At 42.9% G+C, this 13,118-nt stretch overlaps 1 protein-coding gene across 1 annotated transcript in view; it reads right to left on the bottom strand.

Annotated features, from left to right (window-relative positions):
• Positions 1–1,084: 1,084 nt before the first annotated feature.
• The window catches only part of ppargc1b (peroxisome proliferator-activated receptor gamma, coactivator 1 beta), an 86,850-nt gene continuing 74,816 nt past the window's right edge, over positions 1,085–13,118 (bottom strand). The window contains exons 7-12 of the mRNA XM_076105283.1: positions 11,640–11,704; positions 9,410–10,082; positions 8,583–8,640; positions 8,181–8,299; positions 7,788–7,915; positions 1,085–7,042 (exon numbers count right to left, since the gene is read on the bottom strand). Of these exons, the coding sequence (XP_075961398.1) occupies positions 6,951–7,042; positions 7,788–7,915; positions 8,181–8,299; positions 8,583–8,640; positions 9,410–10,082; positions 11,640–11,704 (1,135 nt within the window). The 3' untranslated portion in view covers positions 1,085–6,950. The remainder of the gene's footprint in view (positions 7,043–7,787; positions 7,916–8,180; positions 8,300–8,582; positions 8,641–9,409; positions 10,083–11,639; positions 11,705–13,118) is intronic.

Below are 13,118 nucleotides of genomic sequence, written 5' to 3'. Positions count from 1 at the left end.
AAGTGTTTCTATGGTTGCTTGTGAGGCTAAATCTTGGAATACTTATAAGTGATGAGTTATTAAAGGTTGGAATATTAGTTTTTGAGGTTTTTCATGATTGGCCAGTCAAAACATGATAGTTTGTCTTCATGAGGGGAGTATGGACATGTGGAACTGCTGCTGTAGATTAGTGGAGAAGATGTTATTGTCCTTAATAAAGAGGCAACTTGTGTTTCAGCACAGAGGGCGTGAAAGTCTACAGGTGCTTGTTTCATTGTGTCCACCACCGATGTATGCTCTGCAGTGAGGCAATAAAAATGCATTTTAAAACATTTGCGTCATTATTATTTGTCTAACATGTTATTGTCTCTGCTGTGTGTTGTTTCCTGCTTGCTGCTGCAACAGATCATCCCTCTAGTAACAAAGACAAAGACAAACACATTTCAGTCTTTAGACTCACAGGATGAATATTAATAAAACTTGTGCCTGCATGTCTACACAAGACTGCATGTATTGTGCATTGCACTGCTGTGGTCAGCCTTTCCACACTGTGGAGAGGTTCAGCTTCATAAAGCGGTACACTCTGCTGCATGTGCTCACACACACACACACACTAATGGACACTCCCTCCCTCCAGTCTTCCCCTGGTTAAACAGCATCCTATTAACAGGCCGCTGGCAATTTTCCGCCTGGCTAGACTGTGATTCACATGTCAGTGACTGCACTGATGATGTCTGTGCAGGGGTCATCGCTGAACCAGCTCTGCTGTACTGATGCTCTCCTGTCACTCCCACAGGAGAGCATCAGTACAAGTGTGTGAAGTTTAAAATGAACTACATGGAACATTCATTTTTGTTGCTTTTGTGGACAAAAACAATTGTTTTTCATGTTGTAAAGATCTTCATCTATCTAGTGTGAGCATTTGTTTTTGGAAGCGAGTGACAGAAAGTGACGTAACCAAGTCATGAATATGTTCACTCACTTAATGGTTTTCATGGGATCTGTTTATGAAAAATGTAGTCATTCCAGTTGTACCCCTTAAACTGACCAAAGTATGATTCTGACCCATCTTCATCCAAAATGACCACATGGACGGAAAGAAAGCTGTTCATTAGGGTTTTATTTTTTTGAGGCAAATCAATGAATATATGTACTTTATACAGTATATGAGGAGCACATCTCTACAGTTTCATAATGTAAACAATCTCTGAAGAGAAATGTATTCAGTTTAAAAGGAAGCCATAGTCTTCTGTTTTAAACTATTTACATGAGTTAAAATATAATTTATAACATCAGATACTTCCGCTTCTATGAAACTAGATTTTAACAATTCAAAAATACTGAAATGCCTTTTGTCTCCACATTCTCAAGACATGTGAAATCACAGAAAACGAAAAAAAAGAAGAAAAAAACACCATTTAAAGACATCCAAACTAAGTGGCGTATAAATAAAAAGAAACGCAAAATAAAACCAACATATGTAAAAATATAAAATCTCACTAGCAGTATTTACCTTTTTGTTTTTACCAAAAACTAAGTTAAAAAACAAAAAAATCATTTATGTGAATTTGATAGTCATTAGATGTAAAGAGACAATAAAATCAATAGAAATGAAAAACAACAAAAACAATGTATGCCCTTTATGTCAAAACATCTTCTTCCACCAAAACAAGGAAAACACCCACACTCACATTTAGCAGTTTGACAGTTTGCAGTCCCTACTGAGTGCCTATTTGACATCACTGTTGCTATCAAGTTTGACAGGTTACCTATTAGTTTCTGTGTTGATGTTGAAATGTGATCATGTTGCTGATCAGACATGAAAGAGGAATCTGAGGCCGGTATTGTAAGCGCTCCTGTCCTGGTAGGGGCTGATTGGATGGTGTAGCTAGCTGACGGATACATTGTTCTCCAAAACTAAAACAGTAAGTGACATAAAAACAAAGAAGTGTTTTTTTTTTCTTTCATGGGCCATGGCATTGAGAACAACATCTATAAAACAGAATTTTTCACGAGCCACGCTCTTTATTGTTGAAGTTTTATTTTTTGGTCAACTTGCCGATCAAGTTTAGTGGTTTTCTCGCCATTGTCCATTTTTCTGAAATGAAGAATGTAAAGAAAGGTATTGCATCGTGACTCGGGTAACTCCCTTTGGAAGGATGGTTTTTGTTTTTTTGTCTTTGTCTTTCCTTTTTTTGTTTTTTGATTCGTTGTCCATCGACCTAGGACCTAGACCAAGCGGACAGCAGTATTATGTTGAAATGTGTCAACGTGTTCTCAAAACACTGAGGAGAATGGTCAACATCAAAATTTTTCTATAAGAAAGTATATAATAATCTAGATATCTACACAAACACACAAATATATATATTCATATATATGTATATACCTTTTCATTATAATATGGCTATTGAAAAAAGTTGTAATTACGTCAGTAATTATTTAATAATAAACCACGTTGGATTGGAAAGGAGCTGAAACGGTAATATTGAAAGCTAGTGGTAGCTCAGTTTCCCACCCCGATTGAATTTTAAGGCTTGCAATGATGGAACATGGGGCTGTTTCAATGTCAATCACCTCTTGAACAACGGGGGCACGCACCACTGTAGAAATCCCACCACATGCTCTTCGTCTTAAGGTTTCCTCAAATAAGTGGAAGTCAGATTTTTGGATTACGTGGAGAAATAATGCTCGAACTCCACAAAGCAACAGGCTAAACAAGAGCTCTGCTACTTACACAACTTGTTTTGCGAATCATAAAACTTTCCACGAGTTTGAAGGCATGTTTCTTATCCCAGTCACGCCCCTTGACTTCCACCCTTTCTCTCGCACTACTTCAAGGTAAAATAACTTTTCGTCTTAACGCGGCCTGTATATCGTTGATGAATCCGGTTGCCTTCATGCTTTAGTTAGCGTCTATCCTGCTTCCGTACGGCACAATCTTGCGAAGACAAAACTACGCGTTCCAGCTATTTGGACCATAAAACCGTTCTGTAACTTACTGTTAAATTGCAAGTGATTTAATCCAAATTCTTCCCTTTTGGGACGACATAGAGGGGCAGCAGTGGAACTGGGATTTCTACAGCGTCTACCTCATCTGTGTCCACTAGAGTGAAACCTGACGACTCGCTTCAGTCCTCCTTTCCCTCCAACCCACATTCTTTTACCAGTCAATCATGTATAGTTATTGGCTGTTAGCGGTCATCAAACTAAGTGTTCTATGCAACTCAGATTTGAACAAACCTGTGTACCATCAAAAGGTGGTAATAACATAGTTACAATGGCTTCCTTTCAACATAAAGAAAAAACTGTGAAGATATTTCACTACTTGGGAGGTTATTTGTGCAAGAGTATATTAGCATTTGTTTTGTATACGTGTTACCCACATTCTTCCTGTAGTTTGTTTTTATGATTCGTCGTGTTGAACAGCAGTCTACGTACAGAACAAGTAGCCTATTGAATCTGCAGCTCAAAGATCGCCCGTGTTGTAGAACAACCAACCACACACTGTACATTATTACCTCAGTTTCTCGGAAAGACATGTCATCAAGATAAAATTATTATGTATTGCATTTCAAATTGCTTTAAGAAAACATAAAAAAAAAAAACATAAAAAAATATTTAGTCATTTCATAAACGGCAAATAAACATAACCTTCTAGTGCGATAGTCTAAAGGGATACTTGTGTCGTTCTTTTACAACAGTGTTGGACTTGAAGTCATTTCAACTGAATTTTTTCCCTTAAATGTCCTCCCTGTACTGAAACAAACATTGACTAATATGAAATAAACCAACCTGACCATCTGCTGTCTGATTAGCAATCAACTATGACGCGCCACTTGAAAAAAAATAAAAATAAACACACAATACATTTTATGTTTACAACGAGGCATAGTGCTATATACACATTTTATATTCATATATTATATTTTCCTTTTTTTATATATGTAAACCAGCACATTCTCTCACTTTTTAGTAGTATACATACTAAGCACAAATACTCATTCAGTTGTTTGAGATGTTAATTGTTAAAATGTCTTTTTTTCCCTCCTTTTAAAAAAGTTAACACCTTGTTTCTCAATCAGTATGTATAGCACTAAACTGTTTTTGTTAGTTTTGGACATCAGTGAGCCTGGAGAAGTAACGCGAGGTCGCTTCACTTAATTTTCTTTTAAAACACTGAATAAGGCGCCTTTGTACTAAGTGTGCGTTCCTAATGAAGTCAAAGGAGAATCGAGTGATGTAAACATTCAAATTTTTGTGTGTGTTACCAAGGAGTTGATTAGATAGAGTAGGGACAAGGAAGAGGATGGGGGGGGGGGGTTTATCTGTTAAAAAGCAGGGAGTTTACCAGGGTTTGGGAAGACCTGGAAACAAGGCCTTGAACCCACAAGCGACAGAAAGCGATAGAGTTGGAGGAAAAGGACGGGCTGCGATTTGTTGAAATTCCTTGGCAAGGAGAGGAGGAAGAGGGTGATCCGGAGGAATGGCGTGTCCCTGAAGAAAAACAAGTAAATGAGGGGAATCTTCCCCTCCAAGGACACTCGAGGACCAACCGGCCACCAAGCCACCGTTCAACCCCGTCCCAGCCCCTCCTCGCCAACCTGCAAGCGTCAGGAGTGTCCGACTCAAACACGAGACAAAGACAAAACACTCAGTTACACAAGGACACACGGTCGAGACTCCAAGAGACGGACACGCTATAAAACCGTCGAGGCAAGCGAAGTAAAGAGTTAGAGAAAGATTATTCCCCTCACAGGGGGCTTAGTGGTAGTCATTGGATATCAAAAAAAATCCCCAAACTACCCATAACCACCCATCAGTTGGGGGAACCCTCACACGGACAACAAAACAGAGTGAGGGACTTTTTTTTAGAGTTGGAATCAAACACAGGGGGAAACAGGGATGGATGGATGTGAGGTAGAGATGCTCAGCTGATACAGTAACTCCCGGACGAGAAACAGGCCTTTTTCGGCCGATTGTTCTTTTTCGTTCCTTTCGTTCGTTCCCTGGCTGTGTAGGGTTCGGTGCCACCGTATTGGCAGGTTTGGAAGCTCTCTCTCCCTTTGTTCACGGCGGTTGCTACTGGCTGCATCAGGAATGTTAATCAGGCGCTACCTCGAACTGCACAACAAGCCAGAATTCGTCGCATGCAGTCAACCGGCGACTAAGCAACTCTACCCTTTAAAGCACAGAAAAAAAACGACAATCTTTGGGCAAGCAGACATGGGGGGAAAACGCAACGATTACATTCAGATTCTTTTGAATACATTCCATCTGAACCAACAGATTCGTCTACTTCTGGCAATGTTCTCTGGGTGGAGTATGGGGAGCAAATTGGTCCTGTTTCCCTTTGTACTTTGAAACCCATGACAGCGTGAAGCACTGTCACCACGAAAAACGTGATTCCCGGACAATCGAAATAGTTGAATTCCATGATGGACTTAATGTGACAGGAGATTGGACTGGGATGATCTGGACAACGTGTGGATATGATGAATTCAGACTGAGTTCTGCAATGAACAAAGTGTGGTAGAAGAGCGTCTATGGCTATCATCTTTATTTCCCCATTTTAGTCCTGCTTGCTGCAGTCCAAATGTAAACAGTAAGTGTTGCATTGGCTGTGGCATTCGGGGGTGTCATTAGGCTGCGGCCATTTTTGGACACATGTTCATTGGGACCCTATTAAATATACATCAAGACCCCTCTGAATGTGGGAAAAATGTTACCTAGAATCAACCGATGCAGCACGAACAATCGCCGATTCTGACCAAAAACATCTCTAATTCTATCTCTAACTTTAGGCTCAGTCCTTGCATTTGCGTTAACCAGGACGGTAGGTATCTTTTTTTTTTTCAAATTCCGTCCCACTTGAAAGCCCTTTTATATAATCTGGTCACATAGTAGGAATTTAGAGAATTATAGAAGAACTCAATGGGCGTCTGTGCTGTTCCATTGAGTGCTGTAGATCGGGTGGATTTTGAGGTGTAGTCTTTAACCAGGACCTAGTCGGGGTCTTAATGTATACAACGCGGACCAAACAGAGCCTGCAGCAGCCAGTAGCACGGTCCAAAATAGTCAGCATGGCAGAGTTGGAGATCAGAGTCAAAAGAGGGAAAGTGGAGGACGGCGGAGATATCGACCTCCTTACAGTGCATAGATCAAATCAAGGAAGCACTACAATTACAAAAAATAAAAATAAAAACATGATTTTTTTTCATCTTCATTTTAGATTTGTAAACTTTATCAGTCATCAAATGATTAAATGTTTTTTTTAATATATTCTTTGTCCATAACACACACACGCACACAGGCACACACACAGGCACACACACACGCACACACACATAATAGATTTTAAAATTTATAACATCCACAATTTCGCTAAAACAAAGCAGGGGTCATTTTTTTTCTCTTCCTGGTTTTACAACCGCACAACTTCATGGTGAACACAGCTTGAAAGGTTCAACACCTGAAACCGGAAAGAGAGGGAGGTTTTTGTATCTTTTTTTACAAAACAAACAGAACAAGGAACACACACACACGCGCAGAAACACACACACACCACGACGACCAACGCAACACAGGAATAGCAAGGATTTGCTACAGAGGTCTCTCATGTCTGCTCCTCCGAGGGCGGGCGATGATCTCACCAACACAGACGGCTTCCGCAAAGAACTGTATCGTTATCGTTTGTAGTAGTTGTACCATTGCTGTTAAAAAGTCCCACTTTCTCCATCGTCTCTTAACTCCCAGTGGCTTCCTCGTTTCTTAAGTAGTATCCTCTGGTGAAAGAAATTAAAAAAAACAAACAACAAAAAAACAACGAGGTCCTTGACATTACTTTATTCCATTGGTAAAAATGTAAACATTTTGCGAGGTTGCCTTGCATGGAGGTACTAAGAGGCCTGTCTTGAGGGCAGAGCCGTGTAGTCGCAGGGTTGTTGCTGCACTGAACTAAGGCTGGCCAGTCAGCGGTGCAGGGACTTCTGGGCCTCCTTCAGCAGAGTGTCAAAGTCCAGTGCATCGTACTTGCTCTTCACGGGGCCCGGGCCTGCCTCGTCTGCAAGACAGAAACACAAGGTCGTTATCAAACGTAAGAGATCTCAGTCAAACGTGTGTCCTTGTAGAGCTCTGCTCAAAGAATCGAGAGACTCGGCGATGATTCGAAAGACTCATTCCAGATGTCCAGCAGGCTAAACAATAATTAATGGGAAACATGACAACGTCGAACCGCAAATTATTCTATTCGACCGTAGCAAACGAGTCAAGTACCAAGACGGCATAGTGAGTGAGAGAGAGGAGGGCGGGGCTACGTGATCTCAAGTTACCGTGAGCGTGACTTAATTGCGACTGGAGTTTCCCATCTCTGTCCCGTGCAGCTGATGAATAATGTGATAACCTGATATCAGATCAGACTCGCGTACTCACCGAGACCCGTTCCACCGTTTCTGGCCGTATTGGAGGCATCTGTGACGCCGGCATCGATATCGTTGCAACTCTTCAGTCACGTAGTGTGAAACGAACGTGGTGTCAACTTGGCTTAGAACGTCATCGCGCCTTAATGTTAAAATTCCAGATGGAATGTGTGCGTCTTAAACGCAGTAAACTTCTGTGGTGCTTTCAGCTTTGGCGACACACAAATATGCCACATCGACCAATTGAACTCAATTCTCTAAAAAAACATACTTATAACTAATAGCTACTAATACATTAGTTCCGCAAAACCGACATCACGATATCAACATGTTGGTTTACTATTTTATCCACTTTCAGTATAACTTTGTCAGTGAGTCCGTGTTCATTACCGAGGTCTATGTAGCGTTTCCTCGTCAGCCTCCGGAGGCCTGCAGGCCCGTTCTGGAAAACAGTCTCCCGTTCTCTCCAGTGCTTTTGACCCCCCGACTGGCGGATCTTTATCACCCCGCAGCGCTCCCTACAAACCACACAGGTAAGAGAGACAAGACACTTTCAGATAACGTTCACCACGAAGCTGCGTCAGTAGAGATGGAGAACGCTGAATCAATCACATGCATCCCTTTCATTCAATGCACAACATTTAAGGAATAACTGCATTGAAATAGCTTGTAGTCATTATTTGACTGCGATACTTTAACGTGATTATGAAGAATGCATTTAAAACCATCAATCAACCATTCCTCCTCCCTTCAGGTGCAGGAATCCAGATCCGGGACACTTACTCGTTGCAGATGATGACCTTGCAGTCCTCGGGTTTGCCGAAAACCTGGAAGCGTTTCCTCAGCATGTTCTGGGTCACGCTGGTCGGCAGGTTGTGGATGTAAAACACCTGGCAGTTGTCCTGGCAACAGGGAAACCATGGCAACAGTCAGGACAAAGGACGATACAGATAAGACGTGGGAACTGAGGCGGGAACGCTGAGCGCGGGGCGGCAGGGGTCTGATTGCGCAGCTGCAGTATTATATTACGTGGAATCAGTGTGTTAAAATGTCCAAACTCGTGGATCAAAATGTCTGATGTTTCGTTGGCGTAAACCGTTGGACCTTTGGAGTCTGGTGAGCTCAGAGCTACTGAGGTGGAGTTTGCTGTTAGATTTAAAAGTGTCTGTAGGATGTTCTCCGTACCTCGTCAGACTTGGCTTTGTTCCTCTGCTTGTCGTCGGGACAGATCTCGGAGTTCTCACTAAAAGCAGGACGAGGAAAGAAAAAGGGGGAAAGAGAGAGAGAGAGAGGATAGTGAGTGAGATAAGGACGGACACAAGGTGAAACTGGAATGTCAGACACGAGGAAACAGGTGAACTGCGGCAAAAAGGCGGACTTTCTCCCACTTACTGCAGTACGGCATCGCTCTGTTCTCTATCGTTCTCTCTCTCTCTTACACCCCGACCCCTTTTCATTCTGCCATTGTCTTCTATGTACAGAAATAATATGACCACTGACCTCCTTCTATGTGAGGCAGTCGAGGCAAACTTGATCGAATCCGTACTGACCTCTATGTAAGTAGATGGTACAGTATTTGATTTAAATGTTCGCACGAGTTGTTTATAGGACGACTCCTTTTAAACTGTATTTCTGTTTTCACGCTACAGATCAGATCGCCCTGCACATTTGTGCCAGTAAAAAAAAAAACACAGCAGATCAGAAGTAAAAGTGTTTAAGTTGCTGCAGTGCAAAGAGGACACGACCCTCTTGACCGGTCGATGCTTTGACTTTAGGTTTGTAAAGAGTTCAGCCTCCAGCATCCAACATGTTCACCTTTGTTTACCCTCGTCTAGAAGGTCGGGTGATGATGAACCGAAGGATAGAGATTCTGCCCTAAATTGATCTCTCCCTTTCTCTCTTCTTCTAATACCGTGTTCTACTCGTGTTGTCTGCTTCCCTCCGTCTCTACATTTCACTGTTAATCTCCTTGACCCAGATCTTCACACCGTCTCATCGTCTGTCCGTCTCACCTGGAGTCTGTCTTGCTGGCGGGGGAGTCGGGACACAGGTGGAGGATGGGAGAGGGTGAGCGGGACGCAGACGAGCGCTCCGCCTCTTCCTCCGAGACCGGTGGTGTGGCAGCCGCCGACCGGCAGCGTGACGGCAGTGATGATGATGATGAAGAGGATGAAGATATCACCACTGTCCTCTGATGCTCAAGCTGTTCTGCGATTTCTAACACCACCAGCCTTTCCCTGTTCTCCTTTCCGTTTCCATCTGACACCTGATCTTCGGCTTCTTTGGGCGTGAGGGCGGCGCCGACGCCGACGCTCCCTACTTGCGCCTGCAAAATGGCGCCGAGCATGGCAGCGCTGCGCTTGCGGCTCTCTCCGAGGCTCAGGGCGCAGTAGTCGTGGTCGCCGAAGGTGCAGTGGGTGTCGCTGTCGCCGGCCTGGCCCATGCGCCGCAGCTGGGCGTACAGCTCCGTCTGCTCCGGCAGCTTCCGCTGGTGGGGGACGCGGATCAGCCGGGACGAGGCCTTCGCGGCAGCGCGGGTGTTGGTGCTCGAGGCTGAGTTAACCGACTCGCTGCAACCTCCGCCGTCGCCACCACCTGTTCCTTCACTTCCCTTTCCTCCCTCTGCCGGTTTGAAGAGCTCATCCTCCACCGGTTTGTGAGGCGGGGTGGTGGGAGGGGTGAGACCTTAAAAAAGGTAGAGGAAAAGATACCCACATGAGCTAGATACAAACTGTTTCCTGCCAAGAAATAGTCCAGCACATAACCTCTCTTTTACAGGAGGTGGAACGTTTAAATTATCAAGTTTTTAGGTGCTGGTAGGCACATTTTGTTAGCTTTGGACAAAGCCACATTAGCAGTTGTTAGCAGTTCTCAGTCTTTATGCTAAGCTAAGCTAACAGGCTGCTGGCTCCAGCTCCATATTTACTGTACAGATACATGAGTGGTATCGATCTTCTCATCTAACTCCTAAATGTCTGTCTCACACGGCTTCCTGTTACTTTTGAGGATTTGGTCCCTCTATCCCACACGTGTCAAACTCAAGGCCCGCCACGTCATTTTATGTGGCCCGCGAAGAAAGTTGAAATTATGAGATAGAAAGTTGAAATTATGAGATAGAAAGTTGAAATTATGAGATAGCATGTTGTCTGTGTACCGACATTAAAACTATCACAACAGGTGGACAGGAGAGGCAACAGACCGTAAAGAGGTTTTCCAACAAGTGATTGAGTTGAAAAAGATCGACAAATAATCCCAAAATGTCCACGAAGAGAAAAATTGATGCAGAGGGAAGAAGATGTCATTTAAGATGGGAAAGCGAATACATGTTTGTGCTTCAAGGAGAAAAACGGGTCTGTCTTCTGTGTTATGATGCGTGTCGGTGATGAAAGATACAATTCACGTCGGCATTTTGACACCAAACACGGAGCTAAATTTAGCCTCCAAGAAAAACATAAAATTGTCCAAGAATTAAAAGGCAGAGTGCAATCACAGCAGAATATATTTACAGAAGCTACAGCCCAGTGCTGCTAAAGGTATGTGAGCAGGTGAGCTCCGATCAGATACAGACTTTTACAAATGTCAGTTTGTGAAGAAACACCATCGCAGACCGAGTTCAGGAACTAGCAGCAATCTAACAACACAGCTAGCTAAGAGATGAGCAGGTACTCGTCTTCTTCATTAGCTGTTGATGAAAGCACAGACAACACGGACACAGCGCATCTATCAATGTTTGTAAGGCAGACTTGACCGTCAGTGAGGAGCTCTTGGATGTAGCTGCCGTGCACGGGATGACAACGGGGACATTAGTGATCCAGAGAGGTGACAAAAATAGCTTTGAACAAAGTTAATGTAATAACTTGTGTTTGATGATATTTGTCTTTGTTATTTTCTTTAAAAGTTTGATCTTTGATAGAGTAATGTGGGTTTCCTAACCCTAAATTAAAATGATTTATGTTATAATAACAGAAAAGTGCTTAAATATAATTTTAGATTTATATAACTGCATGTACAATATTTTTACACTTGAATAAACAATAATCAAAAGCAGAGAGAGTTATTTAACAATATGTTAGGAGTAGTTACAGTTATACAGTCTTACAGTTACAACCGGCCCTTTGAGGGAAACCATGATGCTGATGTGGCCCGGAGTGAAAATGAGTTTGACACCCCTGCTCTATCCCATGTGACTGTATCTTTAGAGCCGTAACCTGTCGACATCAACAGTAAGCGCCAGATGTTTACCTGCCGTTCCGCACAGATCCACGCCGAGCGTCTGCTCGAAAGGCTTGGTGCTGTACTGGGACTCTCTGGTGGTGAAGAGATGGCAGCGATCAAAGGAGAGAGAGAGAGAGAGAGAGAGAGAGAGAGAAATTAGAGAGTGCTGTGTCATGTTGGAATATGTTGTATTTTTTCCAAACAAATAAGTCAAAAGCAATCCAATAACAGCCTGAAACGTCTCCCAGTAAAAGCTCTTTTCAGCCGACGTCTGCTGAATTTGAATTATGTTTCTCCCTGTAAACGCTGCTGCCATTTCTCGGCACTCCTCATTTCTTATCGCAACAGCCATATGTACTCGTCTGTCCTCTCCCCTATTCTTCTTCTTCTTCTGCTTTTCTATTTCTGGCTGTCTGTTTCTGTTTCTCCAGTCGCCATGAAAGAAAGAAAGAAGCGGTCCCGAGTGGATTGGCTTCGGGCGGGATATTACCCTCCGCGGAGTAACATATATATATATATATATTAAAATAAAAAACAAAACTCTTTCTTTTTTTGGTGAGCCCTTCAGAAGACAGATTCATTTAGAGGATGGACGGATGCCAGCTGGTTTGTACAGAGACCACATGACTAGCCTATGACTGTAGCTGGAGACGTTCCAGGGTTTGAGGCTGGGTGGGCGGGGAGGTTCATTTGTAAAAGTAGGAGCAGTGAGGGCTCTCAGATTGAAGTCTGAGCAGCCAGAGGTCCAGACTCATTAGGGATTTTGGAATAAAAATCTCTGAATTTGAACTCGGTTAATCTTGTTTTACAATATTACACAGTCCCACGAGATTATACATGACATGACTGCAAACCACGCTTTGAAGAACACTGACTTTTCAGGGGACACGTTTGCGTCCAGCGGTGTCTCGACATGCACGATCCGACCTATTTAGTCCTGTCAAACTTTGAAATGCTGAATGTGAACACGTTCGTTAGTTTGCGAGGCTCTTCCTCCCTGCCAACAACAAATCCCCGGGCCAAACACTCCACACTTGGAAGTGAAAATGTTTGAATTATGGACCTCTGCCACATTGTGAAGCACTGACTGTAACAGCAGCTCCCATTGAGTCCATTTGGAGTTTACATCAGACTCTAAGTGGGGAAACGTTACCTGGAAAAAGAGCCCAGCCCTGTTGTGCATTGAGTGCTTACAAATACCAGGACTTGGACAATACAGTCATGTTGTATATCCTGCTTAAAATATATGATCTGGAGGGAAATAAGCTCACGTTTTAAGTTCATATATCCCACGTAAAGTTCCCAGAATCTAGATTACAGTCTAGTAGAGAAATAGATCATAAGTTCTTTACGTTACACCTAATGTCATTAAAGGTAGACTTAACCACATTCATCAGATCCAACATGAACCCAACTGACAAACTGCTGCTGCGGTCATTAACAAGATGTTTTCTCTGGTCTGGAATGGTTTGTGAAGTACAAATATTTAGCATTATGAATTTTAAG

The sequence above is a fragment of the Anarhichas minor genome, unplaced genomic scaffold (genome assembly GCF_050575085.1).
Source record: "Anarhichas minor isolate MPS153535 unplaced genomic scaffold, ASM5057508v1 ptg000031l, whole genome shotgun sequence".
Lineage (NCBI taxonomy): Eukaryota > Metazoa > Chordata > Actinopteri > Perciformes > Anarhichadidae > Anarhichas > Anarhichas minor.
This window is presented reverse-complemented; position numbering and strand designations above follow the sequence as displayed.